General features: G+C 22.7%; 3 protein-coding genes across 5 annotated transcripts; 1 reads left to right on the top strand and 2 right to left on the bottom strand.

The window, feature by feature from the left end:
* Positions 1–3211: 3211 nt before the first annotated feature.
* Positions 3212–4797, bottom strand: LOC122511765 (phosphatidylserine decarboxylase proenzyme, mitochondrial). The gene has a single exon (XM_043627234.1). The coding sequence runs from the start codon at positions 4551–4553 to the stop codon at positions 3375–3377; it is 1179 nt and encodes a 392-aa protein (XP_043483169.1). The 5' UTR covers positions 4554–4797; the 3' UTR covers positions 3212–3374.
* Positions 4798–5290: 493 nt separating this feature from the next.
* LOC122511764 lies at positions 5291–15281 on the bottom strand. 3 transcript variants are annotated; one of them, XM_043627231.1, is made up of 11 exons: positions 15168–15281; positions 13953–14068; positions 13238–13492; positions 12913–13161; positions 12329–12667; positions 9422–9520; positions 8839–8999; positions 8183–8320; positions 7489–7696; positions 7184–7325; positions 5291–5810 (listed from the first exon to the last, which is right to left on the bottom strand). In XM_043627231.1, exons 2-11 carry the CDS (start codon positions 14038–14040, stop codon positions 5627–5629), a joined length of 1863 nt encoding a protein of 620 aa, XP_043483166.1. In that variant the 5' UTR covers positions 14041–14068; positions 15168–15281; the 3' UTR covers positions 5291–5626. The 3 variants fall into 3 exon arrangements, with proteins under 3 accessions (XP_043483166.1, XP_043483167.1, XP_043483168.1); XM_043627232.1 differs by lacking the exon at positions 15168–15281 and adding an exon at positions 14924–15033; XM_043627233.1 differs by lacking the exon at positions 15168–15281 and adding an exon at positions 14560–14578.
* A 42-nt stretch (positions 15282–15323) lies between these two features.
* Positions 15324–18741, top strand: LOC122511767 (thioredoxin-like protein 4A). Its single transcript, XM_043627235.1, has 2 exons — positions 15324–15529; positions 18303–18741. The coding sequence occupies exons 1-2, from the start codon at positions 15452–15454 to the stop codon at positions 18651–18653; spliced, it is 429 nt and encodes a 142-aa protein (XP_043483170.1). The 5' UTR covers positions 15324–15451; the 3' UTR covers positions 18654–18741.
* Positions 18742–18747: the final 6 nt, after the last annotated feature.

Raw genomic sequence — 18747 nt, 5'->3', positions numbered from 1 at the left:
ACAGTACCGTCCGAAATTGTCAGTCCACCCATTTTTAAAGGAATGAAAAAAATTTGTTAACATAAAATTCATGAAAACTAAATTTTTTTTTGGTTTATATTTTAAAAGACGATCAAATTTTGAAGAGAATAAGACCTTACAGAAGTCATTTGGCCAAAATTTGTAGAAGATATTCTTAAAAATCGTCATTTTCAATGTTTCACAAAAATTTGAATAACTTCTAAAATAATGAACGCTTTTTAATAATCTTAGGCTTATTTTAAAGGTCATTTTCTACGGAATAAGAATTACTTATAGGCATTTACCTGTAATTTTTTACTTGGAATAAGCATGCCGTCAAAGTTGGACAAAAAAATTCAAAAAATTTGAAACAATATTATTAAAAGAAAAATAATTTTTGAAATTCAAACATATTTTTTTATTAAATTTTCTTGAAGAATCTACACCATATCATGTTTTATATATGTTCTAGAATAGTTTTTAGTACAAAAAATTTATTTCAAATTTTTCTAATTTTTTTGTCCAACTTTGACGTCATGCTTATTCCAAGAAAAAAATTACAGGTTAATGCCTATAAGTAATTCTTATTCTGTAGAAAATGACCTTTAAAATAAGCCTAAGATTATTAAAAAGCGTTCATTATTTTAGAAGTTATTTAAATTTTTGTAAAACATTGAAAATGACGATTTTTTAAGAATATCTTGAAAAAATATTTGCCAAATGACTTCTGTGAGGTCTTATTCTTTTCAAAATTTTATCGTCTTTCAAAATATAAACCAAAAAAATTTGAGTTTTTATACATTTTATGTTAAAAAATTTTTTTCATTCCTTCAAAAATGTGTGGACTGACAATTTTGGCCGGTACTGTATATATATATATATATATATATATATATATATGTAAATTATGTAAATAGAATTTTACATGGAAAAGAAATAAAACCGTTTTTCTCTCTATATAATTGAAAACTATAATTATTAATTCGAAGTTAATTACAATAAATATATATTTGAAAATTGAAATTTCGGAAATCGAAAATCGAAATAATTGTTGAAATGAGAAAAAGATGATAAAAAATATATATATAAAAAAAAGTGGAAAAAGTTTGTTCTTAACTTTTTGATTAGTTTACATTTCCTTATCCATTGAAGATAAGATTTTATGAAAATAAGTCAAAATAGTATTTCTATGAAGTCATGTCAGTATTTTCTTTTTTCTTTAAAGATATATATTAATGACTCATTTCTTATTGTAACCATTTTTTTATTTTCATATTTTTTATATTTTATTATATTTATCGAAGAATTAATTTTTTTCTATCAAACTGATTTTTATAAATCAGATTTTTTCATTTTTTTTTTTAATTTTATTTTTTTCAATTTTCATTTATTTTTATTCAACTTTTATTTATTTTTAGAAAAAATATGTCTTTTTTACTTAACTTTTCTTTTTTTCATTTATTTTTAATTTCACTTTTCTATAGAAAATATATTTGTAGAAAATTTGTTTATAGAAAATAAAAAATTTGATTAAATTATATTTTTTCAATTCCTCTTTTTCGAATTTGTAAAAAAATAATTTCTGGAGGGAATGAAAAAATTTGATCCTTTCTTAATCAAAAAATGTCACATTTATATTTGCACAATTATTTTCATATTACATTTTCTTTCATTCAAACAATATTATATACACAGTTTTGTCAGAAAAATCGTAAACTATTTATAAATGGAAATAAAGTCTTTCAAATTAACAAACTAACGGGGGAAAAAAATCATATATAAAATACTGCGCACTGAGGGAAAAAAAAGTTTATCACAAAAATTCAATGGCCTTCTTTTTTATTCACATTAAAATTGAATAAAAAATAATTATCTCACTTATTTTATGTATACACAATAGAAATCGGAGATTAAAATTAACCTTATATTATAAATATAATTCTATTTCAGACTTGCGAGATGAGGAAAAATTATATTTTATTTCACATTTGGCTATTTAATTGTAATCCTATATTTATAAATGAAAATTCAATTATCCTATTATTTGATAAACTAACGAGTAAATTATATTTTTAATTTCAGGGAGAGCGTGAAATTTATCATTTTTCAGTCTCGGAAAGAAAAAAGTAAATTCACTTTTGTTCAGAAAAAACGAGAATTATCGAAGTAAAAAAATCTATTTAAAAAAAATATTAGATTTAATTTAGATTTGAATTTTAAAAATAAATTTATTTCATTGAAATTTCAATTTAAAAACAGTATTTCATTGAAATATCAATTCAAAGACAGTATTTATTTGCTTTCAAATTTAATTTATTAAAAAATATTAAATTTTTATTTTAATTGTCAATTATTTATTAATCAAAATAATAATTATTAATTTAAATTATTGAATTTAAAAAAAATCTATTTAAAAAAAATGTATTTAATTGAAATTTCAATTTAAAAACAGTATTTATTTACTTTCAAATTTAAATTATTAAAAAAAAAATATTAAATTTAAATTTGAAGAAAAAAAATACAGAAATTAGAGAGTTTTTACTTAAAAAAGCGAAAAAAAAATCACAAGAATTATCGATATTAAAAAATAAAACATGCAAAATGTTTATTGAAAGAGAAAATATTTTTTCTTCTCTATAAAAAACAAAAAATTTGATAAATTCAAATAAAAGAGAAAACAAGAGAAAAAGAAAAAAGAGAAAAATTTTTCACAAAAAAGTAAATTTCTTTCATTCGCTCTAAAATTTATCTCTTCAGAAAAATATTTCTAATCGCTGTATTTTTATCTCAAAAAGCTTAGGCCAACGATCGTACAACTATTATTTAAAATACTTCTTTATCAATATTAACAAATAATTATTTTTCTCAAATTGTAATCATTTCATCGTCTATTTGAACAATTAGTCCAAAAAGAAGTTATTCTCGAGAAAAAAATTCCAAAGGGAAAAAGATTTGATAATATTTCTCATTTGAAGAGAATTTACTTTCAAGATTTTGTTTTGTTTCAAAAATAGAATCATTGTTATTATAATAATTATAATAATTATTTTTTTATTCTTATTATTTATTTCAACATAAAATTATTATTATAATAATATTTATAATATTTATAATAATTATTATAATAAGAATTATAATAATTATAATATTTATTATAATAATTATTTTTTTATTCTTATTATTTATTTATTTCAACATAAAAAACTGTTTTGCCATTTTCATCTGTTTTTGAAATTTTTTTTCCTCGAGAATTTTCTTTTTGTCTTATTTTATAAAACTTTTGTCCCATAAATTTTTGTAAGTCTTGTATAAAAATTCTTTTCAAATATTTCATTAACATTGTACTTTTATTATTCTATAGGCACATTAAAAAGTCATTTAGTTTCTTTGAGATGACAATTAGTAATCCCCTGACCAACGAGAATGCGTTGATTGTCTTTGAATGAAAAATTAAAATTCTTCGGCGCCTCAAATAATAAGACAATTGTTGATCCCATTCGAAATTCACCGAACAATTCACCTTTTTTCATTTCTAAATTCTTAAATAAAACTTCTTCGTACTTTTTCCCTCTCGGCCATTTTCTCCTGTTTGTTATTAAATTCTCGTCACTAAACACACGAATAGATCCAACATTTGTTGCACCAACCACAGCATAGGCCATAAAACCACCTTCCCATTCGCCAACATAAACGGCCCGTTCATTTAGAGAAAATAAATTTGGCACCCAACTCGATACTTTTGGATTGACACTCAATAATTTCCCCTGAAAATGTTTCCGATAACGAATCGTCCAATTTGTCGCACTATGAAAACGATGATAATCACCAGGTGCGAGATAAATTGATAATTGATACAATTGATTATTCGGATTCTTCAAAAGCGAGGAAACGTATTTTGTCTTCGCCTCCTCACTGTCAATTTCCCATTCATCGTATTTATCACCCAAAAAATGTCGTAGATCATAAGTAACACCTTTTACCTGTTCAACGTAACAATTCGTCACCGGACCAATGTGAAGAATTTTTCCATCAGCCGGTGAAACAATTCTATTTTGTCCAATTGGTCTCACATCCTTTCTCAGGGGGCGAACGAAAAAATCGACTAACGAGGGAAAACTCGCGAGTTCCTTGTCAATTTCATCTAAATTTGCACTAAATGTACGCGCGTAAAATTTATACAAAGTCGGACGCAGACTGTGTGGTAATTCGACACTTGCCAACCAACCCCAAATTCGGCTCGTAACACGCAATGGTAAATGACAATAACAACCGACAACAATATCGCGTGTCACTGTTTTCTCTTCATTCTCCTTCGTCTTCGATTGCTGCCATATGTAAAATGATAGAAATGAAACACCAAAACCGAACGGAAAGTACCATTGCCATGGTTTTAGCCATGAGATCACGTTTCGTTTTGTTGGCGAAGATTCACTTGAGGTTGTTATGTGTTTTCTATTCGAAAATAATGTTGATTTAGATAAATGAACAATGCGTAGGGAATTGCACTTTTTTAAAGTTAACACTGTACGTTGATAGAATCTCATTGTAGGCATCTTGTCATTAGAGGCATCACACAATAAATAGTATTTTTTGTCTGGTGACTCTGTTTTCGATCTTCGCTTTGTTTCACTTTGTTTTGATTTTGAGGTTATGTTCACTCAGTGCGCGTGCGCGTAGCGAGTTTGATATCGCGGACAACTGGAGTCAAATTGACAACAGTGAAACTTAACATTTGTCATTTTTCAATTAACAAATCAAATTAATATTTACATTTCGAATAAGATAAATTCTACCTACATGATTAGAACAACTGTATAAACCGTATAAACTAACGAAAATAGCAAAAATTATGAGAATTTTCCACTTCACATTTTGAAAATAGTACTTGTTTTGACTTCGTCATTACTCGAACGTTCAGCTACTCAATTCACAGTTTAGGAAAACTTTTTCCACTTTTTCCTCCTTTTAAACTCTTTAGCAAAAACTTATCACGAAAATAGAATCAAGCGAGTAATTTTTTACTTTCCCCTTCGAATTTTTATACACAAAAAAATAAAAAATTGACAGTTAACCTCTTTTTGAAAAAAGTTGTCCAATTGACTAGTTTTCGCGCGCATGCGCAACACACTCGAACTTTAAATGTCAGTGACACTCCGACAAAAGTTTGAAACTTTTCGCTTATTTCCAGTTTTTTATTATTAATAAAGTAAATAAAGAAGAAAATTATTATTAATAATAAAGTAAAGAAGACAAAAAGTTAACAATTAATATCGGGAGTGAAAAAAGAACGAAAGTTTGACATTATTTATTGCAGTGTACGTATAACAATCGACGACATTCTTCTCTTTTTTTTCTCTATACAAAATAAAAACTTGTTTCTTTTCTTTAAAAAAAAACTATATATAATACTTTGAGGTCTTTGGCGCGAGATATTTCTGTTTGTGTTCGAATAATTTTTTAATTGTCTTATACGCATTTTTATGTATATAAATATATATTATCGTGTATGTGTGTATAATTTATTAATCATTAATATTCAATTAACCTAAAAATTCAATTAGTTGTTGTTGTTGTTGTTGTTGTTGTTTTTTCTTCATATAATAATATACATATGGCAAAGTTGTCGTCAATCGGACAAAAGTTTTGTTATATCCGATAGTTTATCAGTGTAATAGTCGGGAACAATTAAACCTTTTGATTCGGCGTCCGGTTGAATTAATTCATTAACATTTTCTTGATTAGTGACACCTGTCATTACAAGTAGTGTTTGAAATCCGCAACGTTTTCCCAAAAGAATATCGGTACTGCAACTGTAAATCAAGAAAAAGACACAAGGTAAAAATATAATTATCTATATAAAAATTAATTAATTAGTGTGTAAGTTATTTGGAAAAATTGTGTTTTTTGTAAATATTTTCAATATTTGCACATAACCTAAAAATTATGATTAAATATTTTTATTATTATTATAATTTTCAAATTCTTCGTTAGAATTCAATTATTTGCATAAATAATGAAATTCTAGGAAGAAATTCAATTTTTTTGATAAAATTCTTCGCAAAAATTCCATTATTTTTGTAAATAATTAACATTCTTCGAAGAAATTCAATTATTTTTAATTTGTTTGATAAATTTCTTCACAAAAATTAAATTATTTTGTATAAATAATAAAATCCTTCGAAGAAATTCAATTATTTTCATAAATAATAAAATTTTTCGAAGAAATTCAATTATTTTTTAGATAGTAAAATTCTTCGGAAAAATTTAACTATTTTCAATTATTTTGGTAAAATTCTTCCAAAGAATTCAATTATTTTTATAAATAATAAAATTCTTCGAAGAAATTCAATAATTTTTAATTTGTTTGATAAATTTCTTCACAGCAATTCAATTATTTTTTATAAATAATAAAATCCTTCGAAGAAATACAATTATTTTCAAAAATAATAAAAGTTTTCGTAGAAATTTAACTATTTTCAATTTTTTTGATAAAATTCTTCGTAAGAATTCAATTATTTTTATAAATAATAAAATTCTTCGAAGAAATTCAATTATTTTCAATTTTTTTGATAAATTTCCTAGCAAGAATTCAATTACTTTCATAAATAATGAAATTCTTTGAAAAAATTCAATTATTTTCATAAATAATAAAATTTTTCGAAGAAATTCAATTATTTTTATAGATTGTAAAATTCTTCGGAAAAATTTTCAATTTTCAATTTTTTCGATAAAATTCTTCGCAAGAATTCGATTTCTTTTTATAAATAATAAAATTCTTCGAAAAAATTCTATTATTTTTTATTTTTTTGATAAAATTCTTTGTAAACATTCAATTATTTTCATAAATAATAAAATTGTTCGAAGAAATTCAATTATTTTTTATTTTTTTGATAAAATTTTTTATAAACATTGAATTATTTTCAAAAATAGTAAAATTCGTTGAAGAAATTCAATTATTTTTATAAATAATAAAAGTTTTCGAAGAAAATTAATTATTTTTATAGATAATAAAGCTTTTCGGAGAAATTTAATTATTTTCAATTTTTTTGATAAAATTCTTCACAAGAATTCAATTATTTTTGTAAATAATTAACATTCTTCGAAGAAATTCAATTATTTTCAATTTTTTTTTATAAAATTCTCTGCGAGAATTCAAAGATTTTCATTAAATAATTTTAATTACTTGTCGCCAATCATGAGGGTTCGTTTTGGATCCAAATTGAAATTTTTTATTAAATATTCACTAATGCAGGATTCAGGTTTTCCCAAAATTTTTGCTTTCCTACTGGCTGCGATTTCGACAATGGAAATAAAACATCCGGTTCCTGTATTTAAAAAGAAAAACAGTTATTAGAAAAATTCTTTTATTAAAAAAAGAATTAAAAAAGAAAAACAAAAAAAGTGTTTTTAATTTAGTTTGCAATAAAACACTTTTTTCTGTTTTTTTTTTCTTTATTTTTTACTTTTTGTTCATTTTTTTTTATTTACCTGGAAAGGTATTGTTATTCGGCGATGGCCTACTAATATCAGGATTCATTCCCAAGAATTGTACATTAGGATTTTGTAAATAAGTTGCGGCCTGCACTAATTTTGAATAACTGAAAGTATCATCAAATCCAACTGCAACTGCTCCCACTTCCGGGTCAGGTTTAAAATTCGTAATTATCTCAAAAGCTGTTCCTTGAAGGGAGTCTGGCTAAAAAGTAGTGGAAAAAATAAGTTTCAATTAATATTGTTTCTAAAAATATTTACCGTTTAGGTATTTAATTTAATTTTTAGAATTCATAAAATATTTTTTTCTCTATTATTATTTATTCAATTCTCACAATTAGGTATTTAACTGCATTAAATTAATAGGAAAAATTTCGAAATAAAAACAAATAAACAAGATAGTAAGAACAATATAAATCATAGTAAAATTAATAATTATAGATAAAAAAAAGTCATAATTTGTTCTGTTTACTACTTAAATAAATAAATAAATAATGAAAACAAAAAAGAAAATAATAATAATAGTGGCGATAATAAAAAAATACTAAGAATAATAATGCCAATAATTATGATAATAAAAATAATAGCAATAATAATAATGATTATAAAAATAATAATAATAATAATTGACCAATAATTTCAACTTTATTATTAGTAATAATATTAATAATAATTTCAAATTTACACTTACTCCATATCCACAATGTCGAATTCCAACAGCTTCTAATTCTTTAGCCATTCCGGAATTGCCGATTAAATAAACTTTCTTGTCAAATCCCTGTTGCTTTAAATATATTGCTGCCAAAAATGACGTGCACACCATTTCGTCCTGCAGAGAAAATATTCTTTTTTTAGTTAAAATTAAAATTAGCTTTTCTATCGAAATTATAAAATAAGCTTTTTTCTAATTAAAAATTTAATTATATTTTTTTATTAAAATTATTTTCATTAATTAAAATTAAAATTAGTTTTTTTATTGAAAGTAAAATAGCTTTTTTTATTTTAATTAAAATTGGCTTTTTTTATTGATATTAAAATTAATGTAGGAAATTATTTGCTGATTAAGATTTCCTTAATTGATATTAAAATTAATGTAGGAAATTATTTGCTGATTAAGATTTCCTTAATTGATATTAAAATTAGTTTTCTTTATTGAAATTAAAATTAGCCTTTTCTCTAATTAAAAATGAAATTTACTAATTTTATGGAAATAAAATAATTTTTATCAATTTTATTTTAATGAATTTTTTTTATTAAAAATTGTTTCTGATTAAAATTAATATTTTTTTTGTATTTAAATTTAAAGAATTTTTTTTAAATTTTTGGTAAAAAAGAGAAGAAACTTACTATTGTTGCAGAATAATTTAATCCTTTACATTTATCGACAAGGTCAGCTCTCGTTTTTCCATTATTATTCGTCACATAGAAAAACTTCTTTCCATTTCCTTTCAAGTGGTTAACAGCCTGAGGCGATCCTTCAATAACTTTTGTTTCCTCCCAAAGAACACCTATAATTAAATTTAGTTTTTAAAAAAAATTTATTGCAATAATATTTTAAATCAATAATTTTTTTACATTTTTAGAAAAATTTAACTTCAAATTTATTTTTAGTAAAATTTAACTACAAATTTGTTTTTAGTAAAATTTAACTACAAATTTATTTTTAGTAAAATTTAACCACAAATTTATTTTTATTCTTATTAAAATTGTATCGCAAAATACTTTTTGAAAAATAATTTTGCAAATTTTATTTTCAATTTATTATTGTATAGAAATAATTTTAATATTTATACATAAATAATTGAACAAAAAAACTCGGACAAATTAGAAATATTTTTTTAGAGAAACATTAAAAATTTACAATTAATTTTTATAAACAATAAAATGAAAATTAAAAAAATAGAAAAGCGTGAGAATAATTAATACGAACCATCGCAATCTGACAAAACGACGTCAAAAGAATTAAAGAAACTTTTAAATTCCCCCTTGGTCAGTGATGTCAATCGTTTAGCTGCCATTGTGTGACTACCTGTGAATATTTCAATTTTCAAAACACGCGAGTATAATTCCGTATTAAAGTTTACACACTCAAAGCGCGCGAGAGAGAAATAAAGAGAGTGAGAGAAAAACTAAAGTGTGATTTGGCCGATTGCCAATTATTCTTTGACAGAACGACCTTCCTTATGCAATATTATGTAACTCTATAACAAAAATTTATCACACTTATTATACACTAGGACCAACTTGAATGAAACTCTAGCGAATAAATCTCTCACATTGAAATTAATTTCATTTTCTATTGCAATACATATTTGCCTTATCAATTTTCGTTCGCTTTGGAATGACAAAAAAAAAGAATGAAACTATAAATACATATTATACATAAGAGTCAATAGTGATAAATATTTTTCCGTAACAACCGGAAAAAAAAATTACAATAATAAATTCAACACGTGCGCGTTAAGAGAGACGAGAAAGAGTGATAGAGAGAGATAGTTTAGCGTAAAACACGTGAAATCCTCGCTCTAAAAATTCCACTTGAAATAGATTTTTGATTTTGAAATTTTTCAAGAAAAAGTTTCAAACAATTTTCTTATCATATTTTCCGACAACTTTTATGCTTGACAGAAAACATAAAATTTTTCCGCTTGCCAAGAATGCGATACATGATTTTTGTTTCTCTTTTTATTGGAAATTGTTTTTTTGTTAGTTGAATTCGTCGTTGAAAATTGAAAATCGGATTTTAATTTTTATTTAGTTGTTAAGTAAAATAACTTAATAGCTATTAAATAAAATAACTTAATAATTATTAAATAAAATAATTTAGAACTTATTAAACAATAATAATAAATTAAAAGTTATTAAATAAAATAATGTAATACTTATTAAACAATAATAACGTAATACTTAATAAAAACTATAAATAATTACGTAAACTGAAAATTTATCGTTTTTTAAATTTATTACAAAACGACGTTTTTGTAAAATTACAATATTTTTTAATTTATTACATTTTTTTGTCATTATTTTTTTTTTTATTGAAAAAGCGTTAAATTGCAATATTTTCAAAAAAATCTGTAAATATTTCTATTTATTGATTTTTTGTTGGTAATTTTTTTTTACTCCTTTTTCGTATTTTTTCATTTTCATTTTTTTTTCGACTTTTTATATTTTTATTTTATTATTGATATATTTGTTTATAAATAATGAAACTAGCATTAAATACTTTTTTGTCATATAAAAAAAAAAGATTTTTTTTATTGTACTGACGGAAAATGTTTAATTATTTCTTTTCAAAAATATTTGATTTTTTTAAATTTCCTCTAAAAATTTGAATAATTTCTCGATATTTTATGTTGTTTTTTCTTTTAATCGACACCGATTTTTATATTTAAAATATTTTTTTTATATTTTAAATCCTTTTTTATGTTTTAAATTCTTTTTTATATTTTAAATTCTGTTTTTAAATTCAAAATTCTTTTTTATACTTTAAATCACCTTTTTTATATTTTTTTTCATTCATTTGACTTATTCCTTTTTCTTTTTGTTTTCAATTTTTCACGATTAACAAAATATTTTCCACTCGTTTCAAAATATGTATGTTTTTCTTATTTATTTTGCTCTTTTATATTTTTATTAATTTTCAAATGCAAAATATCTCATTTTTCATTTTTGTTTTGTATTTATTCAAAATCGTATTTTTGACACTTTGTAAATTCTATTTAGAATGTTTTTTTATTTATTTTGTTTCAATTTTTCTTATTTTTCCATTTTTTTTTATTCTTTATATTTTAAAACCGCATTTTAATTGATTTTGTTATATTCAAATTTTATTTATTTATTTTATTAACTTTTGTAAAAATTTCTATTTTTCTAACAATTTGTATATACATAATTTTTTTTAAATCTTTCATTTTTATTTAATTTTTTATTCTTGTATTGTTTAATTTATTTTTTTATATTTCCCTTAATATTTTTCCGTCTCAATTTATTTTATTTTTATCAATCTCTTTATTTTCTATTCTTTCTATTTTTTTGTGTCTTTTTTATCTTTTTCGTATTTTTTCATCTTTTTTGTGTTTTTTTTTCTTCTTTTTCGAATTTCTTCATATTTTTCGGTATTTTTTTTACCTCTTCTTCGATTTTTTTCACCTTTCTTCTATTTCTTTGCTTTTTACGTATTTTTTCACCCTTTTTGTATTTTTTTTACCTTTTTTTGTATTTTTTCACCTCTTTTTGTATTTTTTGCATCTCTTTTTGTATTTTTTCACCTTTCTTCTATTTTGTCGCTTTTCTTGTATTTTTTCAACTTTTTTATATTTTTAATACCATTTTTTTCTTTTTTCTCCACTTTTTTTTCTTTTTTGCTCTATAATCAATTCTCTTCGCTATTTCTTTTTCCTCTTACGTTTATATACACAATTTCCGTCAAGTACGCAAAAAAATGGCAGTGATTAAAAAACAATCAATCATTAAATGCAACAAGGTCAACATGAAAAATTCTCAAAATAATCTTATAATAATTTTCTAAAATTCGAAATAAAATTCCAAACGGTAAAAAAAAACTCTAAAACCAAAATTAATCGTTATTTTCCATTAACTCAAAGAAATAAATTCAATTACCCAAAAGAAATCAATTCAATTATTTAAAAAAATCAATTCAATTAACTAAAAGAAATCAGTTCATTTAACTAAAAGAAAACAATTCAATTAACTAAACGAAATCAATATTCAATTAACTAAAAAAATTCGTTCAATCAACTAAAAAAAATTAGTTCAATCAACTTAAAAAAAATCAATTCATTTCTTTTTTCTTTGTAAAAAAAAAATTATTCACTTTTCGTTAATTTATATTTTTCCAGCATTGGTAAAAGATCGCCCAATTGATCGGTGTAAAAATTTGGAATCCATTCTCTCTCCTCATTGGAATCGGATTTTTGCCATTTCTCCAATTCGCCCAATGACGTGACGCCGGTGAGTACAAGCAATGTTTTAAAACCACAACGTTTGCCCAATAAAATATCTGTATTTGCCCGATCGCCAATCATTATCGTACGCTCGGGATTTATTTTATAATCCTCCTGAATTACTCTACTAATATAAGGCTCGGGTTTTCCCAAAACTGTCGCTTTTCTCCCCGAGCAAGTTTCAATTGCCCTCACAATCGCTCCGGTCCCTAGAATAGAAAACAAAAGAAAAATTCGCAAATTAGAAAAAAAATATTAATTAAAATATATAAATAAAATATTAATTTTTATCTAAAAAATTAAAATTTGAGGAATTTAGTATTTCTTTCTTATTATTTTCTTTTTTTGGTATTTTTATTTTATTTTTTTCTATTTCTTTTTTTATTGGCATTTTTTTCGTTATTTCTTTTTTTGTTTACCTACTTATTGCGGATGAAAAATACAAATATTTTACCGGGAATAACAATCCTGTCGGATGGAAAATTTTCATCAGTATTTGTGGCGATAAAGTGAATTTTTTCATTTCTCAAATAAGTCGCTGCTTTCGCCATTTTTGGATAACTTATGTGCTCGTCAAATCCAACAATAACCGCATCGACATCAGGCTCGGTTTTAATATTTGGAATATCCGATAAACAATTCAATGAATCTGAACCCCATCCAAAACTTTCGATACCAAAGCTCTTCAATTCTTTTCCAATTGCTGGAAAAATAAAAAGAAAAAAGAAAACGTTTTCGTTTTTTTGCAAAAATCAAAAAAAGAAAATTAAAAAATTTACCTTCACTTCCAACAACGTAAACTTTATTATTCTTACAAATCTCAAGATCCTTGAGATATCGAGCGACCAATAATGTTGGACAAAGAATATTTTCCTCTTTTGTGATAAAATTCATATTCTCACATTTTTCCGCAAATTCTTTTCTCGTCTTTGTACTATTATTTGTTACGTAAAAAACTTGTTTTCCAATATTTTGAAATGTGTTCATTACTTCTGAGGCGTTAGGGAATTTTGTCAAATGTCTCCAAAGAACTCCTTTTTTTTTAAGGTACAAAAAACACAAAATTTCAGTTTTTATCCAAAAAATGTATTTTTCTTTCAATTTTTGTTATTTATATAAAAATAGACATTTTTCTTTTAATTTCGAAAAAAATTGTTTACTTTTAATTTCTTAACGATTAATTATTGAAAAAACTATGAATTAATTAATAATCGTAAAAATTAATTAATTAATAAAAATTCATAATTGTAAAAATTAATTAATTAATCAAAACTCATAATCGTAAAAATTATTTAATCAAAATTGTTTTATTTTCTTAACGATTAATTATTGAATTGATTAATTATTAATCTTAAAAATTAATTATGTAATCAAAATTCATAATCTAGAAATTAATTAATAATCAATAAACATTTATACGATTAAAGAAATTAATTGAAAAAATTTGAAAAACGTATAAAGAAATTAATATTTTTTTGAGAGAAAAAAAATTACCATCGCAGTCTGTCAAGACGGTGTCAAAAGAATCGAGAAATTCATTGACTTCCGGTGAACTCAGGGATTTTAGATAAATTGCACACATTTTTCTTGTGTTGAATTTTCACAGAACACTGAATCAAAAGAATACGAAAATCATTTATTTAAAAAATGATAAGAACCATTTAATCATTCAGTTATCAATTGTCCTATAAGATTGCTCCTATTGTCGCATAATATTTATTTTTTCCACTCAAACAAACAAAAAATTCTATCCAAATTTCTATTTATTACTTTTTTTTGGTAAAGATTTTGTTAATGATTTTTTTCCACTTCTTAAAAACGAAATTAAACAAATTTAAAATAAACTATTTGAATTTTATATTAAATATTATATTTTAAATAATATATTAAATAATATCTTAAATAAAAATATATCGTAGAAAAATAAATCAAAACTAAGAGAAATAAAATTACAATAATTTAAATAAATCGTATTTCAATATTTATTTAAAGAAAATTATTGGTATTGCAATATTAATTTATTTATTTGCAATTCTTAAAATTGAAATATTTAAAAGAAATTATTAAAATTAGTGTATTTATGTAAATATTTAATATTTACCAATTTCTTTCAATTTATAAAGTGTATAAAGTGTAAAACGTGTCAAAAAACTTTTAAATGGAAAGAAATAGATTAAATGACAATTATTTGTTTAGTAAGTGAAATAATCGAACCGCAAGTCTGGCTTTTCTGGAAGAATTGCTTAACTCTTATCATCACAAGTAATCAGCTTATAATTGAATAAACATGTGTCAATATCACGCAACAATAATAAAATTACTAACGAGAAACTTCCTTTCAATTTAAATGTAAAAAATGCACGCGCTCTCTCATTAGTAACCTAACCTCAATTAAATTAAATGTAATACATAATTTTCTCCTATTGACAAAACTGAAACTTGAGAAAAAACGATAAAACACCTACTGATGAATCAAAATTGCATGACAAGATGCATGACAATTTAATTATATCAATTACACGAATGACAAGAATCACAAGCACGCATTACTACAATTTACAATAAGAGACAAGAAATAATGACAAGATTCATGACCTTGAAGGTTAGCTCTGAACAAAAAATTAAAGTTCAAGGAAAGTTTGCGCAGTTTATGGAAAAGCAAACAATGCTAAATACTGACAAAACATTTACTTTTCATTCATCACTCACCTGTATAAGATAAATATTTTATTATCAAATTTATATACACCACACGCGTATCAGTAATTGCGGTAATTGCATAGAAATCGGAATTCGGAAAAAATTAACTGAGAACTCTGTTTTACCGATCGGGAGTTGTCAAAAATAGTTGTAGTTGGCGCTGCGATCGTTAGTGTTCAATCAGCTGTGAGACCAAACAAAACGTCAAAAACGTTTTTTGTTGATTTGTATATAATTTCGGGTGTTATTTATTATTTTTCATTGACGGTGGTTAATTTAAACAACACAGCAAAATGTCGTATATGTTAACGCATCTTCACAATGGCTGGCAGGTGGATCAGGCTATTTTGTCAGAAGAGGATCGAGTAGTCGTGAGTTTTCAAAACATAACCTATAAAATTTATTTTTGACAAATTGGTATTTGTTTACGTATTTCTGAATTAAAACTCAATTTATAATTGAAAAAAATCGTGTAGTATCTTTTTCGTTTTAATTGTACAAATTGTATCGAAATTATTTCGTGGATACGAATTTTTCAAAACTAAACTTTGAACAGAGTTGCCACAGATGAGGGAAGTCAGGGAAAAGTAAGGGATTTTTATTAAAAGTACTGGAAAAAATTAAATTTTAAAAATTTATTATTATTATTTATTATTTTAGAATTTAATTTTTAAAAATTACAATTTTTAATGAATTTAATTAGAAATTTTAAGAACAGCTGATTACAAGAAATTCAATTATTTTCAAAATTTTGTTTAAAAATCTCGTCAAAATTTCAATTATTTTTATAAATACGGAAATAAAATTCTTCTTCAAAATTCAATTATTTTCAAAACTTTTAATAAAATTCTTGGCAAAATTTCAATTATTTTCAAAACATTTCCTCATTTCAATTATTTTTACTACTATTTTAATAAAATTTTCCAAAATAATTCAATTATTATTTAACGTGATTTAAACAAAATTTTAATAAAAATTCCACAGGAATTCAATTACAAATTTTTTATAAATTTCTTCGCATCAATTCAATTATTTTTATTTATTTAATGAAGTTTCTCAAAAGAATTCAAATATATTCAGAGAATTAAAAAAAAAAAAGTTGTGAGAAATTCGATTATTTTGAAAAATTTAAATAAAATTCTATTAAATTCTATTAAAAAATTCTATTATTTAAAAAAATGTTGACAAAATTCTTTACAAGATTCAGTTAATAAAATTGCAATTTTAATCAAATTTTCCTATACAATTCAATTATTTTCATAAATAATACATTTTTTTATGGAAATTTAATTATTTAAAAAAAATTTGAATAAAATTCTTCGCAAGAAATCAATTATTTTCATAAATAAATGAATAAATTCTTAGCAAAAGTTCAATTATTATTTTTGAGTATTTTAACAAAGTTCTTGACAAATATTCAATTATTTTCATAAATAATAACATTCTTTTGAAGAAATTTGATAATATTTAAAAATTTGTATAAAATTCTTCTGAGAAATACAATTAATTGCAAAAATTGTAATTAAATTTTTTGAAAAAAATAAATTATTTTAATAAATAATAAAATCCTTTAAAATAATGTATTTATTTTCGTAAATAATAATATTTTTCTCCGGAATTCAATTATTTTCACAAATAAAATTCTTCACAGAAATTAAATTCTACAAACAAATTTTGAATAAAATTCGTTGCAAGAATTCAATTATTTTTTATACAATTTTAAATAAAATGATAGAAAATTGCATTTATTCGATAATTTTTTTAGTTTTTGAAATTCGCCGAAAGAATTCAATTATTTTTAAAATTTTCGATAACATTTTTCATAAAGATTCAATTTTAAAAAATATTTAATTATTTAATTTTGTTTTTAATTGAATGAATTCTTGAAAAGTTTTTAAAAAATAAGATTTTTTCTGTTTAAAAAATAAATTTTACTTAAATCTTAAAATTATAATTGAATATCAAAATAAATATACCAAGAATTTTTTAGAAATAATTTAAATTTTGCCATGAATTTTACTATTTATAAAAATAATTGAATTCTTTTGAAAAATTTTATTACGAATAAAAAAAAAATTTAATTCTTTCGTGAAATTTTATCGAAAATAATCGAATTTTCGCATAAAAATGCACTATTTATAAAAATAATTGAATTGTTTCAAAGGATTTATTAAAATTTTATAAGATAATTGAATTTTTGCAAAGATTTCACTATTTAAGGGCATTTGAACCATTATGACGTCATAGGTTCTGCAAAGCATGTGTTTTAAGGCCGTGACGTCATCATGGTTCAAATGCCCTTAAAAGAATAATTGAATTCTTGAGAAAAATTTAATTATAAAATATTTTTAAAATTGTATCGTTGCTAAGAATTACAATATTTTTGATAATAATTGAATTATTTTTCTTGAAAATAATTGAATTTATGTGAAGAATTTAATTACATAAAATTCTTGAAAATAATTGAATCCTTGCTAAGAATTTTTTTATTTACAAAAATAATTGAATTTATATGAAGAATTTAATTAAAATTCTTGAAAATAATTGAATCCTTGTTAAGAATTTAATTATTTTTGAAAATAATTGAATTCTTGGGAAGAATTTTTTTATTTCCAAAAATAATTGAATTTTTGCGAAGATTTTATTAAAATTCTTGAAAATAATTGAATCGTTGCTAAGAATTTAATTATTTTTTTAAATAATAATATTCTCATAAATTATCGAATTTCAGAAGGTTTGAATTTGAAAATCTTAATTCTTATAGAAAAATAATAATGATTTAATACTTATGTAAAGAATAATTTATTGATGTTTTCGAATAATTTTACTTTTGAAGAAATTTGTAAATAAATGTAATGGAACATTTTTTTGAGTATCTAATAATTTTTAAAGTGAATCAGAATATTCTTTAGGGAAAAAGTGAAAATTTTGTCTGGAAATCAGGGAAAAACAAAATTAAATTTTTGTGGCAACTCTGTTAAAATAAACTTTGTTTAGAGCGTTTAGAGATACAAATATTAATTATAATTTTTCGAAATATTTACCTGTCAGAGTTGAAAATGATTATTAAACTTTACAAATTTGCCAATCTACTCGAAATAAAAGAGAAAAATTCTTTAGAATGAAAATATATTATTTTAATAGGTAATTCGCTTCGGTCACGATTGGGACCCAATGTGCATGAAAATGGACGAAGTACTTTACAATATTGCCGAGAAGGTGCAAAATTTCGCCGTCACGTATCTAGTCGACATAACGGAAGTACCGGATTTCAATAAAATGTACGAATTGTACGATCCCTGTACAGTGATGTTTTTCTTTCGCAACAAACACATTATGATTGATCTTGGCACAGGTAATAATAATAAAATCAATTGGGTACTCGAGGATAAACAGGAAATGATCGATATTATGGAGACAGTTTATCGTGGTGCAAGGAAAGGTCGTGGTTTAGTTGTTTCACCAAAAGATTATTCTACAAAATATCGATATTAATTTATTTTTCTCTTTGTTTTAATTACATTAATAATTAATTTCATATTAAAAATATTTTTGTTTTAATAAAGAAAATAATTAATAATTATGCGAC

This window comes from Leptopilina heterotoma, unplaced genomic scaffold, assembly GCF_015476425.1.
Source record: "Leptopilina heterotoma isolate Lh14 unplaced genomic scaffold, ASM1547642v1 Lhet_90, whole genome shotgun sequence".
NCBI lineage: Eukaryota > Metazoa > Arthropoda > Insecta > Hymenoptera > Figitidae > Leptopilina > Leptopilina heterotoma.
Note: the sequence above shows the minus strand (reverse complement) of the source record. Positions and strands in the feature narration are given on the sequence as shown.

Excerpts from the sequence above, each read along its gene's own strand:
- LOC122511765 (XM_043627234.1), bottom strand. The coding sequence starts at position 4,553 with ATGCCTACAATGAGATTCTATCAACGTACAGTGTTAACTTTAAAAAAG.
- LOC122511767 (XM_043627235.1), top strand. The coding sequence starts at position 15,452 with ATGTCGTATATGTTAACGCATCTTCACAATGGCTGGCAGGTGGATCAG. Across the intron at positions 15,530-18,302 it reads CAGAAGAGGATCGAGTAGTC|GTAATTCGCTTCGGTCACGA; the intron begins GTGAGTTTTCAA and ends TTATTTTAATAG.
- LOC122511764 (XM_043627231.1), bottom strand. The coding sequence starts at position 14,040 with ATGTGTGCAATTTATCTAAAATCCCTGAGTTCACCGGAAGTCAATGAA. Across the intron at positions 8,321-8,838 it reads TAAATTATTCTGCAACAATA|GACGAAATGGTGTGCACGTC; the intron begins GTAAGTTTCTTC and ends TTTTCTCTGCAG. Across the intron at positions 5,811-7,183 it reads ACCCTCATGATTGGCGACAA|TTGCAGTACCGATATTCTTT; the intron begins GTAATTAAAATT and ends CTTGATTTACAG.